At 35.2% G+C, this 27,839-nt stretch overlaps 1 protein-coding gene across 1 annotated transcript in view; it reads right to left on the reverse strand.

Annotated features, from left to right (window-relative positions):
* Nucleotides 1–27,839, reverse strand: part of LOC113994742 (WD repeat-containing protein 70) — a 73,391-nt gene that overhangs the window by 16,128 nt on the left and 29,424 nt on the right. Inside the window, exons 6-9 of the mRNA XM_039385645.1 lie at nt 24,581–24,640; nt 18,969–19,102; nt 13,750–13,903; nt 11,944–12,020 (exon numbers count right to left, since the gene is read on the reverse strand). Coding sequence (XP_039241579.1) covers nt 11,944–12,020; nt 13,750–13,903; nt 18,969–19,102; nt 24,581–24,640 — 425 coding nt within the window. The remainder of the gene's footprint in view (nt 1–11,943; nt 12,021–13,749; nt 13,904–18,968; nt 19,103–24,580; nt 24,641–27,839) is intronic.

Raw genomic sequence — 27,839 nt, forward strand, 5'->3', positions numbered from 1 at the left:
AAGATTGACAGAACTTTAACCCTACAGAACCACAATGCTCTCTGTTCCTGCAAAATACCATGCTGCTGCACCAAAGGATGAGAACTCAGATGGTCCAGAGATAGGAGAAAGAAAAAGCTCACCAGAACTTAACATAATTGACTCAATAATTCCTAAGCCTTGTTGGAAACAGCTGAATTGCTATCGCTGAAATAAAAAATAAAACATCAACTTTTGAGCATAAATAAAGTGGATATACAGATCTCCCTAGGTAATTTGATCTTCATAAATGCCAATTCTGCTTTATTTTTACCTCATGCAACTCTTGAGAACAAGTTTTTGGATAATCCACATGGCATTTTAACATAAGTACTTAAACAGTAACAGAGGATATAAAACACTGGTTAAACCAGGTTTGCGTGGAAACAAAAAGTATCAGGTAAACACTGAGACAGAGATGTAAAACCCTTAACTGACAGAGTAGTTAAAAAACAATTTAAAAATTACTTTATTTTGGGACCAGGTACCACACTGTTAGTTCCTTACTCTTGATGTTCACTTGTGTGCATGCACACGAACATCATGTTTCTTTGAACCCATAACATTTCGTTACTTCCTGTACCTCTAACTTTCCCACTGCTCTGAGTTTTATAGATGTTGCACTAGTCACATACATTTGATATTTAGTTCTAAATAGTATTATCTGCAACAGTTGAGAGTGCCTTAAGTTAATTTCTGATTCACAAATAGTCATGAGAAGGAAAAAAAGCTTGTAAGGCTCACTGCCTTGAAGTCTTCCTGTATTATGGCACTGAATATGCATGGAATACTTTTAAGTTATATTCCACGCAATTATATACATTTCCAAAGAAAGTATGTGGATCTTCCACATCTCTACCACTTTTGGAAACATCACAATGTTTTCTACTGTTCCAACACCTTACACTCTTAAAACTGGTAAGACGGCGTGAATACTTCAGCTTTCACTTCAAAGAACCAAAAACTTGAAATATTATGCAAGTTACAACTGAAGGCTTGGGAACAAGGAAGCAAATTAGCAACCTGTTAAATATTTAATTCATTTGTATTTTGAATAAATGGATGTTATTTTATAAATACTTGAAGATCTATTTAGAATTGTCTAAGAAGTTATTGTCTGGCTGTTTCACTGCTAAATCATTCATCTGAATGTAACCTGATGAAGAGGGTCTTTAAATCAGGCCACTGTCTTTCTACCAAAGCCGATGAGGAATGTTCACAATATTCATTCTATCAATCCTGTTAAAAGGGTGCTAACCTTCAGCAGAAGGTTAGACAAAAAAAAGAAGGGAGCTTGCATGTGGAACAGCCACTTTAAAACTACATGGACCGTTCCCCAAAATATCCAAATCTATGCTGCTATAATTTTTCATGTACTGTGCTCAAGAGACTATTAATGTCATCTACATCCTTTTAAACATGGGTATTGGGTTAAAAACTAAGGCATTGTAGAGTCACTGTGAGAGTTGCTACTCAATGGCTATGCTTCATGCAAATAAATGTGAGCTATGTAAAATATAATCCTCCATCTACCAGGGAAAGTTTTTAGAGCAAACAAGTCTGGTCATGTACTGTACAGGCAAATTGTGGTTCTCTGAGGTAGTCTCACTGCATGAAAGAACTGGAAACGTATACTCCATTTAAACGGCAATTTTGATTTAATGGTCCTAGAAGACAGTTATATAGATATATTTTTACATAGGCACAATACTCACTCAGTATTCTTGAAAAATTAACAAAAAATATTACAAAGGTAAAGCAGTTCATGCTGTGAATAAACAAATATTGGGATGGCACATCAACTTACAGACAAGTAAATCTGTTTCCAGAATTATTATCCCTTGGATGAAAAAATAGGTTTTGTTTTTTTTTTTTTGAAAGACACACCATGAAAAGAGTTCTAGAGCTAAATTTTATCTCAAACCAGATCTGTTTGAAGTTAAATTATTTGCTAGGTTTTATATTAAACATGCTGATAGGATAATTAATTTTTAAAGCTTAAGTGCGTACCACCAAAAAAGGGAAGGCACCTTTTTCTTCTCTGAACCTCTTCAGTACCTGTTATTCTGCTATGCATTTAATTCACTGTGAATCACACAACAGAAGGAAGCTAAAAATGAGCATAAATAAATTATTTATTTTGAAGGGAGGAATGTATATGGTCTAGTAAGTTTATGATGACAAAAGAAGATCTGCATCTTATCTCACCAAAAGTTCAACCTCAGGAGACTGAAATGTTTGCCAGCATGTTCTAAATCACACAGACACCAATGAATGTGGATCTTAATTGTAGAGATAGCTGAGCAGAAATTTCCACTACCATTAATGAGCTAAACTGAAGACTATCGATCAGATGTTTTCTGTCCTAGCAAACTGAAGGTTTCACAAATCACAGGTCTGGAAACATTTCAAGAAGAAAGGTTTCCAAAATCAAATTAATCCCTCTCAAGAGACATGCATTTAATATAAAGCTTTATTAGCAAATACTTGAATAATAATATTAGCTTAAAAAATTACCATTACTGCCATAAAAGGACTGTAAAACGATCTGCTGGGAAATGATTCGGAGACAGCAAGAGGGTGGGAGAGGGAAATCAACTAAAAAGTCAGTGAGCAATTGGTTGATAAAACTAAAATAGAAAAGAAGTCTTAATTAATGTGCTCCAGTTATGACAACTTGATCCATATCCTACCTGCAAGTCCACATGGACAGTTCTGCCATCCTCAGAAGGACTATGTACTGACTTCTTCCTATCCTCAAAATCTGAGTAACTTACAGCTCAATCTCAAACCCTTACCTACAAGCAGCTATGTCATATGTACAGTTTGATCAGAGTTTTTATCACTGAGATATCTACATGCCTATTCCAATCTCAGTCTTATTAAATGGTGCTTTCTGAGCTCACTGTTTTGCCTGATGATTGAAACAGAAATTACATCGACAATTTCTGTGTGAAAGCTACAAATGGTAAAGAATTTACTTTGTCAATAATCAGTCACATAATAATTCTGTTGACAAAGAAATACTTTCTCTCCCCTATTCAAACCTTGCTAACTTTCAATTACTGGATCAAGTCATGTCTTTAACAGTTTAAAGAAATTTTTGGACATTTTATCTCTGTTTTAGTATTTCTTTGCTATTGCCAAGTCTCTTAATATCCTATTCAATAAACTGAAACTTATTCAGCTTCTTGAATCTTCTCGAATTAGGTCAAGTTTCAGGATACTTCTCTGACATTTTTCATTTTCAGTGTCTTTTACCATTCTTTTTAGACTTTGGACACTGGAACTAGAGATAGAACTCAATGGTAGTTGCTGAAAAAAATACTAACATCATATTTTTTTTCCAATGTCATTAGTAAAAGTTGATTATTTGTGTGTGTTCGGAATTTTAAAAGATGTGTATCTGCTTCTCCAAAGTTTTGTACTAAGAGCTTATATAAAATTAACCCTATATAACTTTCAGGAAATGGGTCTAATATTAATAATATTCTTCTCCATGTATGACTTCCTGTGCTGTTGTTTACACCCAGTTCACTAACCAACCTGCTTTCAGAATCAGTAACTAATACTTAGTGTTCAGGTCTTACTAGAAATAGATTAACACTTTCTCTGATAAAATCTGCTTTAATTAAAGTAATTTATAAAAATATAGAAGTTTTGAGGCAACAGTTCAATCCTATGAAATTGCACTAGAGACATGTTGTTTTGATTACTTCAGATTATCAGTTTTAAGATCTCTTCCTATTAGCTAACCCAGCTGATAGATGACAAATATCTCACATGTATTTACAAGACTAATCCTTTAAAAGTCACTAACCAACAAAACTTATTGCAATTAACAGAAAAAATTTCAACAGATTTTGGAATGTAATTTACTGCTTATAACTTACTAATGGCTAATATACAAAAATTTATAAAAGGTTTGATTAAATAAACAAGAGAAGCCTCTTTCACAAAAATTCATACAGAATTTCTGTTATATTCTATCCCATTTGCAAAATGGGATTTATCAGCCTTAAACAGAATTTTCTGGACTGAAAGCTTTTCCAGGCTTCATCATCATCATCATCATCCAAGTGAAACTATGCACTTTTCAAAAGACTACCAAGTGAGAAATACAACTTCAGGCTGTTACAATTAGTTTTATGAAAAATAAAAAACACTAGACATACCTCCCTAAACAAGTAACTTACCAGAGTGATTTTAACTGAAGCATAAACTTATGTAACATGAGGAGCCTGATAAGAGGAACAATTTTAAATTTCCCTACTCAAGCAATGAAATTACCTGCAATTCAGAATGTCAAAAATCACAAAGCAAATATTTTCACAGAGTTTTGATCTATAGGGTATTAACTATCATTAGTCATAACTGTGTAGCTTTAATACAGAATCAGATTTGAACATTAATCATGTCAATTTAATTTTATTTTCTTAGAATACATATTTTATCTTTGTAAGCAAATGTGCCAAAATAAATTCTTGTCTACCCTATTTCACTTTCTCACATCAAACAAAAACATTTAGTTTACTAAGTCTATTGTACTTTCCATTTTTACTAGAATAATCAGAGAATTCTGGTCATTGAAATAAGATGCCTATCTCATGAGAAAATAGTCCTTTAAATTGAGTTATATATATATATAAAATTAGCAGTGAATATTCGAGAAGGAAGGATTTCATCTTCATACAATAAAAGATGTAATAGATTCTTCATGGGAGAAGATAGGAGAGGAAATTGCCAGTGAAAGATACTTATGGAACAAAGTCACTATGATGGAAGAACTTGCTCAACTACCTGTATATGGCCCAAAACCACTGGAAGTTTTCCTGTCTTCTTCTCTATCTGATACCAAGTTGAGCTGATGGAAATATTAAAACTTGCAGTCTCCCATCATTTCTCTTCTGCCAGAAGTTACGCCACGGATCTGTTGACGGAGCTACTCAAAAGTATTCTCTCATCTCAGTCAAAGTGAGCTAAGACCAGAAGAGATGTAATAGTAAAGTTTTTCCCATCTGTCTCGTTCTGACAGAAAGGTGTTATAAAACAAGGCACAGGGAAAGCTTATCCATATAACCCAGATAGTGCACAGTACAGGTGAGAAGTGAAATGTAATGTGTTCTGGGATAAAAGAAGCAAATACATGCACTGAAACTCCGACCTTCCCATGCCAAGGTAAGAACATTGCTATTGCCTAGCAAAAGCCTTTAAAAAGACTGTCCCTTCTTGCTCCACTCACTCTACAGTTCTAAAAGCAGCAAACTGTTCAGAAAAAACTAAAGTTCTGTGAATATTTAAATTCTGTGCTTGCCAGATAGACCAACCAATTTTTTTTAATGTGTAGTTTCATCTGACATACAGAAATACTTTCAAGTTTCTTGCTGTAATAAAAAACTTCACCTTGGTATGACTAAAAATAAACCACTGAACACTGAATTCTTTTATGCTCTAAATTAATTCTGAAAATTTGCCTAAACCATAATATTGTACTGGGAATAAAAGTATCTCATAAAATCTTGAAGAAACATTTTCAAACTTCAGAATTTCATCTTCGTATGGAATATTTCACATTAAGTGAATATGTATGTGTATGCACACCTATACATGTATGTGCTTGAAACAAGTTAGTGAGAGTTATTTTTTCCTAGAATGGAAGTCCAAGTCATACTACTCCTCTAACAAATTCAGTTGTTTCACCATAATGTTATTTGGATTCCCTATCCTATAAAGCAGTGTGATGCAACTAGATGTAATTCGGGGTGACCCTTTTGGTGAGTAATTACTTTTGACCTCAAAGCAGGTCCTACACACTATAGCATGCAGGTTGTTTTAAGACATAAATCTAGAAACAGCACAAAATCTAGAAACTGCACAAAAGACTTTGCAATTAAACAAAGACCTTTAACGGTCCCCCAGATGAAAGTAAAACATTAGTAATTATTCTCAAGTATGTTTTTTCCAACCAGCCTTCAAATCTGTGAAGACAGATGCAGTGCTGATGCCTAGGTTCTAACAGAAGTTTATGCAAACATCTTGGTGGTAGCTTTGGCACTGCTATCTTAATATTCTGAGCAGTTTTCAAAGCTGTAGACTGATCAGTGGTAACTGTTTTTATTAAACATAAAATGTTTCAAACACTGAAGGCGTTAGGACTAGGAACATTTATTCAAAAGCCTTCTTCAGTGTTGCAGTTTGCTGCTTTTAAACAAAACAAAGAGAGTATACCTAACAAGCTTTATCATCATATTTCTTCAAGTACATAATTCACAAAAAATCTCTAAATTCTGCATAACAGCAAAACAATATAACTACACTCACACTAAACTGCACAAGTCCAGATCCTGCTCTTGCCTTTGTTTTCATATGCACGGTATTACTGATATATAAAAACATTCAAGGAAAGTAAAATCATAGCTTCAGTTCTCCAGTTGTCAACCAAGCTGTTCAGGCCTTAACAGAGCTCAACAAACTCTAGGGCTATATTCACTTGAAGTGTAATCAGGTTAGGCTGAGCAGCTGTTAATCTAGAGTGAGCAGATAGTATGTAACCTGAAGATTAGATTCTATAAATCCAGGAGAAATGCCATACAATCCTAGCTTCATAGCCAGCGGAGCTGTCCTTCACAGTGCACAGCCAAGCAGGCTGCAGATACCATATCTCATGCACTCCTGAGAACATACTGCCATGGAAAAAAAAAATCTAAGGAGCAAGCAGGTGAACTATTGCAGGTGACATGGCTCTTAAGCTTATGGGGCACAGGCTTCATCAATTAAATGAAAATAGAATCATCTGGGCTGAAGGAAGCTTGGCAGTTCAAGACGAGCTGAACAGCATCATGCATGTAAGAGTAACTGACTGTTCCATGGGCAGTAAAACTGACTCCTGGCCATCTTCAGTGGTACTATTCCAGATCTTGCTCAAATATCTTTTCTGTCAAGCTATCAAGCTTTTATGCCGTTCTGGGCTTAATAAAACCTAGAAAACAGTGGTCATAATGGAGAACTCATATACTCATAGATGCCACCTACAGAGACTGAAACAAGACAGCTAATGGGAGGGACACAAGACAGCAGGTATTCTAGATCTCAACCTGGTTAATAGGATGGAATTAGTTAACATATGAAAATTGAAAGGTAGCTGAGATAAAAGTCATCATAAGACAGCAGTGTTCACTAAGACATATCAAATCTCAAAAGCCCCAAGTAGTGTCTAGGACATAACAGATGTCCTAAAGGAGAGAAAAATCAACTAAACACCAATGCTTGCAAATAGCAGACCTAAGTTAGGCAAACTACTTGTCCTTCATTAACTGTATTTTGCATGCTTGAAACTACAAATCATATTTGCAAATTTAATTAAGCTTATTGTCATCCATTTCATTAAAAAGGTAGCTAAGCTAACGTTGTCAAATAGTTTATAATTTTAAACTTGAATAAAAGGATTTTAAGAATGTGTTCACTTTTCCTTTCTGAACACTCTCTATGGTCACCACTTACTCTACTTCACACCACAATTGGCAGAAATATCTTTAATTAAGACACAAAGAATATTTACTAAGCAACAGTATATGATTAAAGAGAAGTTAAAGTCCATATTCCATAGAGCAGAACAACTTCATGTTTCGAACATGTATTTGACAAAAGACTAAGAATTAAATTTTACCTTAAACGCAAAATTATACTTCTGAAGTTTTGAAGCTCCTTCACTGAAATAACTCCATCTATTTAATTAGAGATAGGTCTACATTGAAGTTGTCCCTAAATAACTTATTACAGAGGTCACTTGGTGATGGCAGTAAATATTCTCTAAGATACCTTTTAAAGAGTATTTTTATTTTAACTTACTAGAGGGTGAGAGAGAGAAAAGACTTGTGAGAGGAATTCTTTACAGTAAACCAGCCGTTAAGCAACCACAACCCTAGCTGCAATGACAAATCGCAAAGTTCACGACTGCTAAATTTTGAGTTTGGCTGCAATTCTGCTTCTAAAGGGAAAAAATATATGAGAGTAGGGACATAGAACACCTGTTCCTGGAACATTTAATATCACTGACCTCTCTTGCTTATTCATACAGCACTACCTATCACATTTGTGATAAGAAAACATCCAAATAACAAAAACAACATTATCCGTTTCCTCTTCCTTCTTTGTTTTAACATAGAAGTCAACTGATATTTTGGAATGATATAAACACAGAGCTAGTTTTGTCTTTAAACAGGGTACTTTTATAGGTCACTCTGCTAAGGTGTATTTCCAGAGAGAAAAATAATTTTTAAAGTCTTTCCCATTTCCAAAATTTTCTTCCACTTTTAGGCAATGTGTTAATGTTGCCATTTCTGTTACAATCACCTTTAATGCAGTTCTCTAGATTTACTCAACATACTGCTGATAAACATAAAGATCCTTGCCTTAATAAGTGTATGTTCCAAATAAGCCTGAATAATGTGGTAAAGGAATTATAAGAAAACCAAAGATAATGTTGATCACACATTGTATCTGAACTTTATCTAGAATGGCAAGGAGTACATGCAATTAAAACGGACTGATCATTCAGGAATAGTTGTGGAGTATTTAAAGTCCTGGGCAATATATAGTCATAAATAAAAAGATAGCTTGTGCAAGAAAAAGTTTAAATCAAGTCAATACTGATACTGACGAAAGTTTTGCATGAATGTTTAAAAGTGAACCGTTGATATTAATTAATTAGTTTCAAATTAATTAAAACTGAAATTATCATACCTGTAATGCAAACTTTTAAGGAATTACTGCAGTACACAATTGCATTTCTATGTTTGTCTTTTAATATAATTTTGTTCTAATCACTTGAAATGTTGTAAAGTTGGAGCACTGACAATATGAGAATTTTGAGTTTTGAGAATATATGCATAAGCTTTAACCTAGTCAAAAAAATACACTCAAACCACTACTTAGCTAAATCTCTAGGTTAGTGTTATTCATCCAAACACCTAATCAATCACTAGACTGCTTAGTGAACTAACAAATTTCTTACTTCCTTCTGCAACTAAAACCTAATAAACTTCTAACAATCAGTAAAAGCCCAAGAAAATTATTATTCATCTCTAATTCCAGAATAGTCAAGCTATTTGTTTAAAAATAAGAATTAAAACAAACAAACCCTGATTATAAGATGAAAAAAAGAAAGTACAGTATTACATGTTTTAACAAATCGTCATCTGGAATATTTTCAAGGAAAATAAAGTGAAGGGAACTAGTGTGAGTTTGATGTGTTCACCAACAACCACATAAGTGGGCATGAACTTATACAAGTTAACAAGAGGAGTTTTCAGACTGATTCTGTAACTGCTAGGTTTAAGCTCTGGCTCATTTCAGTGTGCAAGCTGACCAGCTTCTGTTTCTTGCATAAAGGAGTCTGAAGGAACTGTATTTTTCTTATGAAGACTTTTCTGAGTTCAGCATTGTGTCCTTGAACAGTCATACAAAATGCACTGAGACTCCCTGCTGGTAACCCATATATCTGCAGTCTGAAGTAACAAATGTACAAATAGCTTAACAACCACAAATTAGAACACATTATCACCAAAACCTGCTTCTAAGATTTTTCTAAATGTATAGCAAGTTTGAATGCCATGAAAAAATCACAAGAAACAGACCATCTCTCAAAATATTTCATTTACAACAGCAATTCTAGAGCCCTCATTTGAATTACTTTTTCATTCAGGCTACTATTACAGCCTTAATCACCTGGAACCAAAAGAAACTGTCAAATACATATAAATACTATCCCTAAGTGAGTATTTGAGTTATAGCAGGTTAACATAAAAAGAAACATGTCTTTAAAATATTTTAAAGGAATTTACTTAAAACACATTTAAAATGCGCTACTTTTGTTTGACACCACACCACCACTTGCAAATTTTGCTTTCTAACTTCTTTATGCATCATGAAAACTTGTGCTTTCAACATGCAACCCAGGAAATGCAATTTTCTTTCCTTAGTTTATTTTTTAACTCTATGTAGGTGACAACAATTCAACTAAAGAGACAGATAATGCAAATGCTAGAGGAATCAGATAAAATACAGTCCACAACTTGCAAACAGTTCTAATATTCAGTTTATGAATGATTGTTTTCTCTAGAGGAGGTGCAAATGTTATCTAGAAGCACAGAATACACAGTTTATGGTTTAATAGTACATTAACATTCCTCATGTGCTCCCTGTGTCCTCTTCTCCTTCAGCCTCAGACACTGACATTCAGTGTGCCTCGAGGAGCATGGTAGACGTGCTTCAACCATTATTTTCAGCACCTTCCAAACTCACAGATGAGAAACTGCATCTCTTTCCTCAGAGGGTGGTCACACAGTGGAACAGACTTCCTAGAGAGGTGGTCAATTGTCCTTAATGTGATTAATGCCCTTAATAACAGGCTTTAACTTCTGGACAGCCCTGACTTGGTCTGGCAGTTGGATAATGACTGTAGGTCCCTTCCCACTGGAACTATTATTTTCATTTCTAGTTTACAGCTCCAGTCTTAAGAAGAATTACTGATTAAACTTTGAAGACCTTGTAGTTCTTCACAGATGGGATACTGTTTTTAACGTTTAAGACCTGTGTTGCAAATTGAGCAATCCAAATTGTTTCTTTTCACACAACATATCCAAATTCTGGAAAGACCTGTCACTAGCACGAAGTAAAATGCAATGGGTTTAAAACACTTTTCTTGTAATGTCAGCCATGTAATGTCTCTGAAAATACAATTATGCAGTCATTTACAGCAGTGGTTATCTGGATTTCACTCACTTAACCAGACCATTTCAAGTGACAGCAATTCAAACATCAGGGATGTACTGAATCCATATTTGTTATATTAGTTAGGAACTTGCTTAAACGGGACAAAATTAGACAATCTTTATAATATCTTAATTTATTCTTCATGATCTACAAACTATTCAACCTAATAAAGAAACTATAGTAATGTCTAACCATATTCAAAACATCAACAAACTGTTTAAAGTAGGGATTTTAGCATTTAATAATAATATTTTCTACTATGAAGTAATACCTTTGTGTCTACAAGCTGGAAAAAATATACAGTTGGCTTAAGTGTATTTTTACAACTTAACTTCTCCATAAAGCACAATATATTATTTACTTAGTTTTTGTTTCTGCTACAGTCTTATCAGAAACTAAAATTTCCTAATAATTTCCTACTATTTGGGGAAAAAAAACCCAAATGTGCTATTTAAAGTAATTGATAATTGAAATCATCTGTTTAGAGTGCACTACACTACAGATACATTAGTGGAGAAATTCAATCCTTCCCCTCTCTGTCACTCTCAAGTAAAGGAGCTTGCATATTTGAAACATCAGTAAAAAATTATTAATGAACTTGCTACTAACAGCTGCAGTAACTTAATTAATACAGTTGCCACAGTGACATTTTGCTGTTTGATTCTAACCACAAAGATCAAGGCTGAAGCCATAAAATAATTTCTAACAGTCTCTTTGACACTTTTCAAACAATATCTATTAAATATTCAATTACACTTAACGTGAAACTTGAATTCCACTTGAATTCCAATTTAAATACTCAATCTTCGTAGTGAATTCAGTTACACTGAGTACAGTTACAGGAATTATTCTATTCCAAAGAAATACCGGGTATGTCCACAAATTTTTGTAAAAACAATTAACTAACAACTTCCATGAAATATCATTAAAAGTAATTTTAAATCACAGAACTAAAATAATACCGATAAAACACACTTATTATTAGGAGGCAAAAGAAATATATTTGCTTCCAGATCTCACCTAACATTGTTCTGAGCACTTGCTCAAGATTAAAGAGAATGATATTTAAAGCAAATTAGAGCACAGTAAAAAAGTACGAAAGCTAAACAAGCCTCTCAAAAAACACTGACAAAGACAGACCTCAACACTTACCCATCATTAGAACATGTCAGAAATTCTTCCTTTATTTTTGGATGCCAACAGCCTGAATTGAGCATTGCTGTGTGACCCTACGGAAATAAACATAAAGAGGGCTTTGTAAGCTGTCTTACAAGGTTTTATAAATTTTATTCCAAATCCTTCAAGTGGAATCACATGAAAGCTGAGGGACCTTCTCATTGACATCACAATGATTTAACAGATTTTATGTACTCTATCCAGCTCATCCATGCTTGTTTTCATTTCTGAATTAGAAAAACCCTGACATTCTTCTACTTGTATTTTTTCTTTCTGAAAATGGTATAGAATCATACTTCTTTTTTCCTTGAGAGAACTATAATGCAGAGAAAGGATGAAAAAACAGGCATCAATATAGTGTCACACAAATTTTTTCAAGCTACAGAAAAATAACAGGAATAACAATAACTACCAGGGTGACACCACACACATACTCCATGTAAATCTATAATAGCCAAAGATCTTGTTGGGGAAAATTTAGGAAACAGAATTCAAGAGTCAAGATAGATTTAACCTCAGGTGAACTTTTCATAAAATATTAAAGCTGCAAATTGACTAGTCAGTTCTGTTTCTGTAGGACTGAAAAAATGGAAGGTAAGGATTTTATGCAAAGTAAGCAATTGCCATTATGGTGACTATGAATATAACTACAGTATTGAAATATATATTGTCCAGTTGGCTTTACTTCTTTGAAGTACAGGCACATGCTCATTGACTATGTTCAAAGAGAAATTTGGAAACTACTCCTACAGTGCTGGAATTACTTCAGTTTGTTTTAAGCACGAATGTGGAGAGAAATACTGAAAAGTTAATGAGGCATTATAACAAATATTTTAGCATTTTGACTGTTGGACCACAACACACTGGAATTCTAGACATTTAGAAGAGAAAGAAAATGTGAATTGTTTTTAAGCAAACAAGAACTAAAGCAGATGTTATTATTTGATGGTTTTATATATGTATCACTAGCCAAAAGAAATAGTCATCTGACAAGAACAGCTTTAGGCAAAACACCATTTAGCCTAGTTATCTGGCAATATACTTTACAAGCAATAAATAAATCAACTTTATCATGAGTTCGAGCAGTAGATTTTATCATTCCTTTTTACACTTAAGCTATTTAAGAAACTGACCTGAATTTAAATCATCTAGGTAAATGGAACCCTTGTATCATAGTTTGTGGAAATACAAGAGCAAAGTGGTCAAAACACAATCAACTGTGGTTAAAGTACTTCAAAACTATGAATGAACCCTTCTCCATTTGCATTTTTAACTAGCACTGAAACTACACACATTGTTGCTAATTAGTCTTACACTCAGGGCATGCAAGTAACAAAAGAACTACCTCCAACCCCTGCCTTGAAAGAGGTCTAGACTCAGCAAAAGAGAGTGGAGGGTACAAGAAAGTAAGAGTCTGAACCAGATCAACAGCTGGTTTTTTTCTTTGTTTTTTGGCTTTGTTGTGTCTTTTTGATGTTGGTTAGACAAGGCTATGGAGGAAGTGAACAATTTTCACAGGATACACTTTTAAATAGATTAATTTGTGGTAGCATCACAGAAACATTAGTTGGAAGGCACCTCTACAGTTCATCTGTGTCAAACTCCTGCTCAAAGACAGATTACAGCCACCACCAGATCAGGTCAGCTATGGCCTTGTCCAGCTGGGTCTTACAAACCTCCATGGCTGAAGGTCCCACAGCTTCCAGTATGTACCAATATATGAGATTATCACATCCCAGAGACAGGGCAGGCTTCTGGCATTCAATTAATTTTTTACTTTACCTTTGTGTTTGTCATATCCACAATGTACTGGTCTCCTTTTATGCATTCCATTACTGGGAAGCCATCTCTGTCAAGCACTTTTGCCTGAGAGTTACCAGAGACAACGAGAATGACATCTCCTGTGCTGCTATATTGCAAAGATTTGATTTGGTGACTAAAAAGAAAAAAAGAAAAAAGAAACAAAACATTTCAATTAACATTCCTGTAAACACTAAAACAAAACCGCCAATGGTGAGAAAATATATTGCAGAAATAGACCCATGTACACTCCTATACCAAAAAGGTGGGGGCAAAAAGTCTTATATTAATGGATTAAAGCTTTTTATTCCTCTATCTGTGCACATGGGTCATGTTTCTTTCAACCACACAGCTCATCAAACACTAGAATATAATTTCTGGCAAATATATTTAACTTTAAGAATGCTATTATAACTCCAATCGAAAAATAGCATGTGTCAGATTTAACTATTCAGGGCTGAAAATTCTTTTTCATCTTCTCAAAAGTAAAACATGGAATCACAGTCATTTATAAACTACTGTAAAGGGGTGTTGTAGTCATACATTACACTCCATTGTACATTGTACACCAGGAAATTAGTCATAGCCCAACATTTTTGAAACTTCTTCTATGTTCAGGGGTTCAGTTTCATCAAACTCTAAGATAAATATACCATCATCACATGAAACATGACAGTAGGTAACAATCTGCCTAGTCTACGATGTCTTAGGTGACAGTGTACTCATGTTCATCTTCCACTGATTGAGAAAACATGGGACAGAATTCATAGAATAATAATGACATGACAAAATTAAACTGAAAGTGGAAAGTTGACTGATGAACGAGAAGCCCATTTCCAGCTTCATCATCTTCTCTCAGCATTCTACTGTATGAACAAAGTTCACAGCTCTTGCTGTATCTGAAGCAGATATCCCTTTGATCCCCTATACTCCATTACAAGGATAGAAAAGAATGCAAAGCAGTCTATTCACTTCACACCTGCCAGAATTTATATCCTGGTACATTAACAGAACGTGCACCATAACATTACTTTATATTAATGCTTCAGCTCTGCAGCTAGAATAATCCCAAGTGCAAGATTGGAATGCATTTGCCATCTAGATTTGGATTCCCATGGCATCCAAAGTGTCCTCAAAGAAATATCTCCCTTTTGGTTAAGAACATTACCAGCTGCATTCAAATCTTAGTAACTTTCAAGGAACTGTTTTTTAACACTATTTCCCACCAGTAAAGTTAACACTCAGATGATCAACAAAACCAACTATGCAACTTGTAACTTTATAATTTAACATTTCAGATCTTATACAATAATTATTTCATGACTGACTCAGTAGTAGCTATCATCTGTTAAATCTTTCCTCAAACCATGAGTTACTCCACAAAACACTTAAAACACTTGTAATACCTATTTTAAAAGTTCTGCACTGATCATAGTAATGTAAACTAAGCCTAAGATTCTTTTTCAAAAAATGTTTGGCAAAACTGATTACATTGTAATTCAAAAGCCAAAAATTGCTTCAAGCACCCTATTACGTAATACCAACTGACAGCCAAATTGGATGGAGTATTGTAAACTCTGATTTTTAATAGAAAAGAGACACTCAAATCTGGGAATTTCCAAAATAGATTACAGGCAATGTCTGAAAAAGCACTCTGATCCTCAAGAGCAAAAATGAATACTTTCTCAGAAGAGGGGAAAGATAGTCAGCTACATTAAGCTCAGAGAAAGCACTGAAAGAAACTGAAAAGAAACCCGCACAGGAGAAACAACACCTAAAGTCTAGAATATTCTCTGCAGATGGCTGATAAACCTAGATTAAGGAATCCATCAGATTCAGCTTTTGCAGAACAAACTTATCTTAGGAATTAAAAATTTTCCTCAGTTCTACTTCCGAGCACTCTTGCCTAATCACAAACATTCATGAGCCCCACCTGAGTACTGCATGCAGAATTAAGTACTTATCAGGTACTATCAATACTTATATTTCTCATACTGTAATGACAAAATTGGCTGAAAGCACAAAGCACCTGTCCAAAGCACAGGTTCATGTTCTGCACTTATCACTGTTGAAATCTAAGAAAAAGTAAGAACTAAAAATAAACATTCAAAAAGTAGACTGAAAGATTATTTTCACTTGGTGCACGTCTCATGTAAGAAGGGAATCTGACGGCTAAATATGACCAAACAGCTCAGAAGTAATATCTGATTTCTGAAAGAATCCACAATATGTAAAGACCCATAGACTCTTCTGAAAAAATTGTTTTCAGACACTGAAATACTGAAAATAAAACTACAGACATTAATACCATTAACATGGCACTCTTCATAATTTGAACAATATTGTCTCATTGCCTCTTAGTAGCTCTGTAGCAGCAAGTCTGAATAAACTTTGCCTTCATCTTAGATTTAAGGTTTCTTCCAACAAGGAAAAGCAACTGATTTTACAGCACCCAGCACAATGGAACACAACCAGTAATTTACCAAATCAGTCATATTAAAAAATTACTTTGAGAGACAAGATTTCCATAACTTTTACCTAAAGGAAAAAAAGCAACCATCTTTGTGACTGTGCAATACAACTTTTAAAATTATGTCCAAAACTTGTATCTATAAGCAGAGTATTTGCAAAGTCCCAGCAGTTACCATTTTTCAGATGTTTACTGGAGCATGACCAAGAGTGAAGGCTCTGCAGAGGCAGTTCTCTAAGAAAATATTTTTCATTCTTATTAATGTTATAGCAAAAGTCTTCGGAAACTTATAAAAACAGTTCTTTTTAATAGCATTAATCCCCATCATTTTGATTTTAAAGCTGCCAAATGTGCACAGCACTTTCTGTAAGGACCTGCAGAACAGAGTTACATGCATGGATAGAATCAGGACACACAAATACTTTCTCTACACGTGTAACAGCTTTGTCTTACACTTGTTTTTGCCTTTAACATGGAAGAGTGGTTGGAGGTATTAGTTTTTTGTCAGGTTCTTTTTTTTTAACTTTACATCCCAAATCCAAAGAGAAATTAACAGAGTAATTAACCCAATATTATCTACAAAATGGAGCCTTGACAATATAGAACAGATCTCAGGCTCTTTCATTGTTAAAATGAAATGAAATTTATGGCTCCAGATCTGGATTTCTGCTAATATATAAAGTTTCCATAGCAAAACTCCTCAGGATTCTTTCAAATTCAAGTTTGTGAATGTTAATACTCCTTGCAATAAACTTTGTGGTGAAAAACGTAATATAAGAATATATATATATACCTGGATGCAAGTTATATAATATTCCACATAGTGTTTACCAGCATGCCTCAATGTCAGTATCAAAGAACGTCTTCCTGAATTTGAATCTTTTCATCAGACAGAGATATAGTTCCAGTTTTATGTTTACAAAAAGATAAAGAAGTGGTATTCAAAAAATAGATTTTTTTTAAACCCAAAATTAGTACATGAGACTTGCAACATACCAGTCAATTCTATTTTTAATATTATTTCCCATCTATGTTTTACGTACTGTATTTATACATCCACATACTCAAACCACAAGAATTTCACAAAGAACACATATAAAAATACTTGTGAATTCTTGTGATATACTAAATGAACAGTAGCAGGGATAACAAACATTTTAAGCTCATGCTTTACTATAAGTTTTTGCCAAAAGGAGGTTGCTGATTTATTTGCAAGCTATACTTAGGATGGGACACTAATGTACAGTGTGCTTATGGTTTTTACACTATATTTATGTCATACCATTGTTACCAAGTACAACTAAATTGGAATGAACTTTTCTGCTCAATTTGAAAATGCTTCATTAAAATCATCTCCTACTGTGGAAGTAAAGACTGTCACCTCTTCCTTGCTGCCCAGTTATGGCAGAAGGAAAGAAAATACCATTTATATCCTGCTAACTAATCACGTAAAAGAAACTAATGGCAGAAAAGTCTGAATGTGACTTTTATTTTACTTATTTATTTATTCATTCATTTATTTATTTATTTCGAAGTGGCATGGTTACTTAATTATGTTTTCAAAGTAAATGTGCCATTTGTTGGTTTATTACAAAAAGTCAGGTTTGTCAAAGAGATTATAATTGCATAATGCATCAAAGCACACTTTTTCCTGATCTTGCACACTTCAGAACCACAGCAGAATTCCTTTCTATTTTGCTCCTCTTCAGGCTAACTTTTTCTCATCTTTCATTATCTAGACTCTTGGCATATGTTCTATCTATCTATACATGTTCTATCTATACATGTTCTATCTATCCAAACTGACCAAAATTCAGCTGTAGCTTTTAAAGACAATAATGATTAAAAATAGACATTCAAAGTACTACTTACTCTGTACATAAAAAATTTCAAACCCTTTTTTAAGCATACCAAAGTATTTTAGAAAGTGCTAGATTACTTAGACATTAGAAAGTACCTTGCTAAAAAAACGTGGTTTATTTTATGAATGTATTTATCTGAAACTTCACTGAGCAATACTGTTGAAAGAATTCTGCATTCCAGTTCTCTAGAATAAGTAAATGAACTCTTTTCACTTACTTTTTAAATTACAAGTGAACAGTATGGAGAATATGGAAATTACTCTCTTTCTGCATTTTCTTTTTAGTGTGCATATATAGAAACACAGAAGTAAATGTAAATAAACATATAGCTTTTTTTCTTTAAAAAAGACAGTATTTCACATTATGTAGCTATTCAATGATTGATGCAATGCAAAGGACCAGTGCATCCTGAAATAGAGGGCTTTGTGACAATTAGATAAAACATCCTCCCCCTCAGAAATCCTGGCAGCAACTAGAGAGGCTCTCCACAAAGGGGTCAATTGCTTTAACTTTCTTCTCTTCTTAATTAATTTTATATAAGCACTACTATAGAAAGTGTATTCTATTAACTTCAGTTACAACTATGAAAGTAAATTTATCTCTTTGTGAGGGCAATTTTCTGATGTGCTGTTAACAAATTCATCTGCAAATTCACCTGTAGCTTTCTAAAATGGGAAAATATGCAAGTCATCGAAAAAAGCATGAAAAGACACAGACAAGTTCTTAGGTTCACATTCCATTTACTACAAAAAATACAATGGTACGTACAAGAGCCTTATAAGCAAGCTATCTTACAAGGCTTTTGTGCATTCTACCAGGAGCTTAACATAGGTACGTTCTTAAGTGTAAAAGACAGTCTTCATGCTTACCATTCACAAGGCTGGAGTGACCGAAAAGCTTGGAGAGAGGCATCCATTCCAGCAAAATCCCAAAATTTTACATCATAGTCATATCCACCAGTTATCAAACGAGCACCTGAAGGATCTAACCCCAAAGCAGAAACCTGTACAGAAAAGAAAATATAATCGCTCAAGTTCTTTATTTTTTCTATGATTTTTTTTTTTACAATTCTTCAGGTGTCACCAAAAAAAAAAAAAACCCTCAGGTACAAAGATTACAGTAATTTGCACATAAGGATGCTTACCTATATGTATGTATCTTCCTTACACATATATATGAAAAGTACCTACAGTCATCATGATTTAACGCAGACACACTCAAGTACCACCAGAAAAATCTTGTCTCAAAGATATATCAGTCTACTACTGTACTGGGTTTTTTTCCAAGTTTTAGTATATACACTGTGTTATGGAGACTTTTAAAACTTAACGTAAACTGTTGAATAGTTCCCACAGAAGACATTTTAAAACATGGAATTTACCATGAGATATTCCCTTTTTCGTGCCCAGTTGAAAAAGTAACCTAGAAAAAACAACTGTCCCAATAAAAACAGCATGTAAGAATGGAATATATTCTCAAAGATGGACAATTTGCTTTGTTAAAATTTAGATTTCCTTAAATGAAATAGTATGGGCTTGTTTTGAGTCTTCTTTTTCCAGTTTCATGTAGAAAAGGTTCACTTAGTTATTCCTAATTTTATAAAAGACTCACTGCTAGTCACCTTCCCCTGACAAGGTCCATGCTGGTCCCAAATGTTGGAAGTCAAGCAGGCAAGGCAGAAGGCCAGCTTGGCTGAACAGGAATCTTCTCTTGGATATAAGTCAAAAGAGATAGGTGTATGCCCACTGGAAGCAAGGTCAAGCAACATGGGAAGAATACAGAGATGCTGCTTGTTACTGTAGAGAGAAAAGTCGTGCAGCAGAAGCTCAATTGGAATTGAAGCTGCCAGAAACATGGGGGACAATAAAAAGAGTTTTTTCAAATACATTAATGGCAAAAGGCAGTGGAGTGCCCTAAGCTGGAGGACCATGACTGCAAGAATGATCAACTCCCAGCTGACCTTGAAATTGTGCAGGATCTGCTGCTTCAGCTGCAATCCTAAAAATCTATGGGGTCTGATGGGATTCTCTCCAGAATCCTTACAGAGTTGTCTGATGTCATCACAAAACCCCTCACAATGATTTTTGAACAGTCTTGGGAATTCGGAGAGGTTCCAGCTGACTGGAAGCTGGTGAACATTGTCCTGATTTCCAAGGAGGGCAAGAAGGACCCCAGAAATATAGGGTAAAATCATGGAAAATATTATTCTGGGAGGTATTGAAAAACACCTGATGGATCATACAGTCATCGGTCACAGCCAGCACAGCCTCATGAGAAGAAAGTCCTGCTTTTCAAATCTGATTTCCCTTTAAAACAAGGTAACCCACCTAGCTGATCAAGGGAAGCCAGTTGATGTAATGTTTTTGGATTTCAGTAAAGTTTTTGATACTGTTTCTCACAGGATCCTTCTGGACAAACTGTCCAGCCCACAACTGGATAAACACATCACGGGGTGGGTGAGCAATTGTCTCACAGGTCAAGCACAGAGGGTAATGGAGTAACACCAGACTGGTGACCTGTCACTAGCAGGGTTTCGCAGGGCTCCATCCTTGGCCCAGTTCTCCTCAGTATCTTCATTAATGACTTGTATTCAGGACTCAAATACTAAGTATGTTTGTAGATGACACAAAATTGGGAGGAGCTACTGACTCTCTCCAGGGCAAAAAGGAATTGCAGAGACACCTCAACAAATGGCAATGGGCAGTCACCAACTGTATGACCTTTAATAAAGGCAAGTGCTGGATTCTGCTGGGACAGGGAAACCCTGGTTGTGTGTATAGACCGGGGAATGAGAGGCTGGAGAGCAGCACTGTGGAAAGAGACCTGGGAGTGGGGTCGTGGTCAATGGCAAGTTGAACATGAGTCAGCAGTGCCTTGGCAGCCAGAAGGGCCAACCGTGTCCTGGGAGGCATTGGGCCCATCATCACCAGCTGGTCGAGGGAGGGGATTGTCCCACTCATCTCTGCACTGGAGCAGTCTCACCTCGAGTTCTCTGTGTAGTTTGGGGCACCACAACATAACAAATACACTGTGCTATTAGGGAGTGTCCAAAGAGGACAACAAGGATGGTGGAGGGTCTGGAGAGAAAGCTGTATGAGGAGGGGCTGAGGTCACCTGTTCAGCCGGGGTAGAGGAGGCTGAGGGGAGACTCCTCAGCTTCCTCATGAGGGAAAGTGAAGGGGCAGACACCGATCTCTTCTCTGTGGTGACCAGTGACAGGACCTGAGGGAATGGCCTGAAGTTGCGTCAGGGGAGATTTACGTTGGATATTAGAAAAACGGTCTTCACCCAGAGGGTGGTTGGGCACTGGAATAGGCTCCCCAGTGGTCACAGCACCAAGCCTGACAGAGTCCAAGAAATGTTTGGGCGATACTCTCAGACACATGGTGTGATTCTTGGAGAGTCTTGGATAGTCCTGTGCAGGGCCAGGAGTTGGACTCAATGATCCTCGTGGGTCCCTTCCAACTCAGAATATTCTATGATTCTGTAACACAGGTACCTCACAGTATTTCAAACATACAATGCTCTCGTACAGCCAACAGTTTGAAAATAGTACTTTCAAGGAAACCAAGATGTGGCAGAAATGATGCTCCCATGCACGAGACATTTGACTCCTCCTTAACCTAAATGTCCTGCATTCTAATTTAGAGGCGTTCACTTGCAGAAATCTTATCTTTTACATAAAGTCTAAAACCTCATTATTCTAAAGAATGCAAAAGATGATCAAATGCCCTAATGCAGTGTCCCCAAAAATACATACAAGAGTGAATAGGTTCAACATTTTTCTTTTTATTTCCGTAAATGAAATGTTCAAATGTGATGCTTTGTGCTATCCCTAAGAACACATTAAACTCCACATAGTGACTATGTCACCATCACATAATTGATTTTCAAATGAAATGGATGTAACCTCTTATGTGTTTCTGAAAAAAAATATTCGCCCCTTTTACAACTTCAATGGAAATTTTGAACCCCAGTCATTTCATTCATGATTTCTGACATGCAGGAAAACTGGGTATCTCCAGATTAATCACAACACTCAAGTGTTCCATTCTACAATAACTACTACATGAAGGAGCAGCTGTGATATGAGATGTTACAGAAAGCAAAATGCTCAGAATACTTCTGATTATATATTCTTTCTCATACCCACCTATATATAAAATGTGCCAGGAGAAAAAAAATATACATATATCTCTGAAGTTTCACTGGGAATAGTAACTCCTATTATTCTGTACAAGCAAGACAACCAGGAAATTAATCAGGTTTCTGGAAAGGCTCTCCAGCTTGGGAAATCTTTTCTGAGACTTCTCAGCTGCACAGGAATAGAGTCATCATCAAATCCACATTCACTAGATTGAAGAGGTACAGATGGTATACATAAGTTTAGCTGAAATACAGTACACTGTATGAACATAATGAGACAACTGTATTTAAAAACATTAAGGTGAAACACCGAAATCAAGATACAAATTTGCTCCCATCCTTATGAGTGTCTAGGCTCACAAGTAATTAGTTTCACTATTCTAAAACAAACAAAAAACCCCAAAAAGATAGCCCTTCCACAGAAGAGTGCTTTTTTTCAAGGATATGTTTCATCTACCGCATCCAGTCTAATCCAACTGTTCTATATATACCCCACATGACAATTCATCTCTGTTGTAGGTGATGACAGCTCCATTCTCCTGCAGTCAAAATACCTCAGAAATCTTCCAAAAAAGAAACTTCCACTTTACAAAGCTTTTCAGTTAGAAAGAACATGAGCTTATTCTTTAAGAAGCTATGAAAAGATTTACTGCTTTAATATAGCGAAATATAATTCAAAACATTTTACCTAACAAAGTTTGTTAGGAAATGTATTCAAGAAACATACTGCAGAAGCAGTTACTGTCACATGTAAAATGGGAAACTGGTTTGCACTAATACACTACTCTGCAGACTGTAGTATTCATAGAAATTAGAATGCAATGAAGTTGCATGCACTGTATGTAGAAAAATCCACTCTGTTTAGTGCAATACAACACATCTTTTACAGGTCTCAAAAGTGAACACTTTTCTATTTTAATTTATAACACAGTTGTTTCTTCTTTCCTCTTTTCCCTCTACTTCTGTATGCCTAGCTCTATGATAAAGCAAATGGTAAGTCTTATCACCTCTCCACACTTCAAGACAGACCACAAAGTTTGATGCCAGATTACTGAATAGACTCTTCTAAAAAAATTATATTTCTGAAAGCTTACTAAAAAAAATCATCTTTCCTGTTAAATTTAAACTCCTAGAAAATTCCTTTTAAATGTCTGATAAATATTAAGAAATCAATTGTTAAAAATCCAAAATATAAACTAATAAATGCTTGTTTTATTTTTATTTGTTACTTCAATAATTTTATTATTTTAAATATTTATTAATATTTTTGAATGGAAAACTAGTGAGTCTGTGATCATATTAATTATATAAAATCGAACAAAGGAAACATACACATATACATTTCTTAAGACTGTTTAAAACATCACAAAAAAGCATTTTCCTCAAATAATTGCTTTGGTTTTCTTTCCTTTCTCTTTCTTCTCCTCCCTAAAAAAAAATTCTCATGAACAACATGAGTAAGATTTCTCCTAACTAGCTGACAATGCTTTCACATGAATGTAATAACAATAAAAGAGATTCTAGTATTATTTTCTCATTAAAGCCTTCGTCATGGACCAAACCGAAGAGAGTAGCAGCAGCATCTTTTTTAATGACGAATGAAGAATACAGTGAAAGGACGGGGGAACAGATTGGAATTTTTTCATGGCCAATGAAAAAATTCCATTCTATAAAAACAGGTATTCTATCAATCAGCACGTAAAAGCAGTTGAATTTGTGTTAGAAGATGAGATTACTCAGAGATAAAACATATAGAGCAAAGAAATTATAGTTCCTAGTTGGAACCTATAGTGGTTCTTTAAAAGACAACGAAGGAGAAATATTGGCCGTAATATTGGAGAAATAGTGCAGATAATATTGGAGAAAAGATGCAGTCAAAGACAAGGAAGAACAAGGGTTCAAGAAACTGAGAATGGTGCATAAAAGGCACTGAAAGATTCAAGAAGAATGAAGTACTCAGCTGCAAAGTCTTAGAAACTCTGACAATAACATTCTCTTTTAAATCCATGACCAAAGGAAGGTCCAGATTAGACCCAGGTCAACATTAGGAAGGTCTAGCCTAGAAGAGAAGCTCTAACAATTACAGAAAGCATAATGATGAATATGAGACTACAGTTGAGTCAAATGGAGCTATATTTGGGTTATTATAAGAAACTGAAGAGGCGGTCCTAAAACACACTCTTCAATTGCACTAAGAAAAGACATAGATTAAAATAACGAATTAAGGAAAAAATTTGGTATTTGAACTTCATCTGATAATCAGCATTGGTTAACTTAGTTCATAGACTGATAGTTCTACAAAAGCATGGAGTGTTGAAAATGTGTTATCACTTACTGTCTTTGTTCCATGTTGGAGTGTAATTTCATGTGAATCTGGAATTTTCTTGACAGGGTTCTGGAAAAGAAGAAAATTCACCTCTGTGAAAATAGTGCTATCACCAAAAAAACCCACTAATGCAATAAACATGCAAAAGTAAGAAAGCTTTCCCTCCCATCAGCCATAACACGAGGAGGAAAAAGTCATAAACAAGACACTGATTTCATATTTTTATTTTCATGGATATACCCCTAAAAATACGAGGAATAATATTTAAAAAAATTACACCATTGTAAGACAAAAGCAGGATTATTTTTTTCCTCTTTAGAAAACATTAATTCACACAGAAAGAAATGCACTGAAAGTAGTCAACTACTTTTGAGCAAGTTTCTACAAAGGTCATGTGAAACATTACTCTCAAAATGCTTATTTATCTGGTACCACTCAAGTTTCCTAAAACAGACACAATCTATCCTCTTGATATCTTTGTTATAATTTTCTGTTGCTAAGGTCTGATTTTCAAATAATTTTTAAGCACACTTTATATTATAGATCATATCTCTTCCCTTACCTATCTCTGCAAATCTCCTTGCTATTTTAATGCTTCACAGGAAGACTCTCTATGGCATCAGGCTGATTTCCTTTATGCTTGTTTTATCTTCCCTATCAGTTCTATCAGTTTTATTTCTCTGATAAAACCGAAACTTTCACTCTCTTTGGTTTAGCCACACTTACCCTTCTTCTAAACTTTACTTCTTCCCACTAACAACAGCTCTCATTCCTAAAACCACTGTATAATTTCTTTCTCTTTTCACACATACATATAGAGATATGAGTCACACCCTCTGTTTTCACATGTGCACACAACCCCAACAGTCACAGGTGTTTGAAGGGTACCTAGAATATTGGCATGGAAATCATATATGCACCTAAAAGGTACGTACTGTCTGTCTGGAGTGAACTTTCTGCACAGCAGCCCCTCACAGTGCTGTGCTGTGTGTTGGGAGCCAGAAAGGTGCTGGTAACACACCAGTGTGTTGGGCACTGCTGGGCAGGCTCGCACAGCATCAAGGCCGTGCCTGCAATATCCCCACTCAAGGGCCAGTACACTGGGGGTGGGCAAGATCTGGAGAGGGGACACAGCCAGGGCAGCTGAGCCAAGCTAACCAAAGAGACATTCCATACCAGGGTGTCTGCTCAGCAGTGAAAGCTCAGGGGTGTGGTCGGGTGTGTGCACGCACTCATTATTACATTTGTCTTCCAGAGCAACCACTTTGCACACTGAAACCCCGCTGGGAAGGGGCAAGACGTCGCCTGCTGACAGGAAGTAGAAAATACAGTTTTTGTTTTCCTGTGTTTCCGCATGCAGCCTTTGCTTTTACTTCATTAAACTGCCTTTATCTTGATCCATGAGATTTTTTCCATCTTACTCTCTTTTCCCAGCCCGCTCCTGCTGAGAAGGTAAGGGATAAAGCAGAATAGTGGGCACCTGGCATCCAGCCAAGGTCAGCCCACCTCAAGGTAACAGTAAAGGTTTACAAATAGCTACACATGACATCCTGAAAGGTATAACCCATGTGACATTAAGTGACACTTCCATAAACCACTGTAACTCAAAATTCCCAAGTGAAGCTGTGAGAATGAAAACTGAGTTTATTATTCAAGTGACCCTATAAAGCACATGGACAAAGGTTTTCAGTGCTTCATCATTCCCTGAACTATTAACTGGTATTGCTAGTCTTGGGATGAAAAAAACTGCTCAAGAGCCACTGCCCGCCTATACTTGTCATCTAAGCACATTCCACAAAAGCAGAAGTGTGAAAAGGAAACAAACAGCTTCCAAGATTCATTCTGCCCTCACCCACAACAAAAGAGGTACTATTCCTGTGAATCAAAGGCTTTCACAGAAACCATCTGTTGCTAGAAGGAGAAACAGCATTTTGATCATTCCTAATCAGCGTAAAGTTGTTTTTTCTGCATGGGAATATTATAAAGTTTTTCATTTCATATAGCTTACCACAAAGGTAGGTATTGTACGTCTGTATTGTGTCAGCACTGAATTTAATTTTCAGAGGGTATCTTAGCCACTTCAAGAGTTCTTTCAAGAATTCAAAGAAAAAAATTAATTTATTAATAAACAAAATGAGCTAGAACAAACTTACTTTAATTGCTAGCTCCTTCAGGTGACAGTAATTAAACCCCCTTTTGCATGAGAAGAGTGAACCACTCACGTAAAAACATTTTTGCTTTACAGTACACTTATGTTGAACACTATTCTGGCTACTTATCTTTACAGGAGAAGAACAGATAGGAATACATTCTGCCACCTGATAAATCAAACAGCCTGAGCCTGAAAGTCAGACATTTGGTGACTGCTAGTGGTGTAAGCTCTGCAGTGTCCAAGGGATGCTGACAGTTAAAGTAACTGTTTAGACTATTCAAAACAAAAAATTAAGATAACATCCAGGAACATATCTTGGCATAACATCTTCAAATTAGCCAAACATTTACAAAAAAAACAAGGTGGTTTATTCTATTTTAGTTAACTACGAACTTCCTTAAATAACTCAGAATGATATAAGGATCTCTAACCTGCTACAATACAATGCACACAAGATAATCAGATGCAACTATCACTTCTCCAGTTATTATATTCCCAAGGATAAAGAATGCCTAAAATCCTTTTTTTTCCACACACAAAAAAGAAAATATAGTTAATATATTCATGCTGATTTGAACATCCAGGTAGTATGTATACCGGAATATTCCTGTAAGTCTGAAGAAAATTAATAGCTAGAGTTTGTCCAAAGTGTACCTGCCCTTCCAGGACTTGTTGCTTGGACTTCAGATGTTAAGTTTACACAAACTGATTCTATTATTTCACTACCCTTGTTCTGCAAAATTTGTACTGTAATTAAAACCAGAGGAAATAAAATCTTTACAGGATTTTTGTGGGGGCTTTTTTGTTATTGTTGTTTTCATTTTAAACCATATCAGGAAAAGACAATGTTTTAATATTTTAAATTTCTCTTTCAGCAGAAACAAAGGAAACTGTCATGGTGTTGGCAAATCTAATATTTTTACAAAAATTCTCAATTCCCTGGTTTACATAAGATTAATACATATTAAATCTGTGAAATAATGTATTCTAGGAGCTCAAAGTTTTTCTCAAAAATGAAAAGTCTCACCTTTAGAACAATTTCCGCAAAGGGACACTGCAACTCAGCATCACATCTGCAGCATGCAGATGCATTTTATTCAGGGAATCCCAGACATA

Source organism: Pipra filicauda, unplaced genomic scaffold (genome assembly GCF_003945595.2).
Source record: "Pipra filicauda isolate LSUMZ 115617 unplaced genomic scaffold, ASM394559v2 scaffold426_size588282_pilon, whole genome shotgun sequence".
Taxonomy (NCBI): domain Eukaryota; kingdom Metazoa; phylum Chordata; class Aves; order Passeriformes; family Pipridae; genus Pipra; species Pipra filicauda.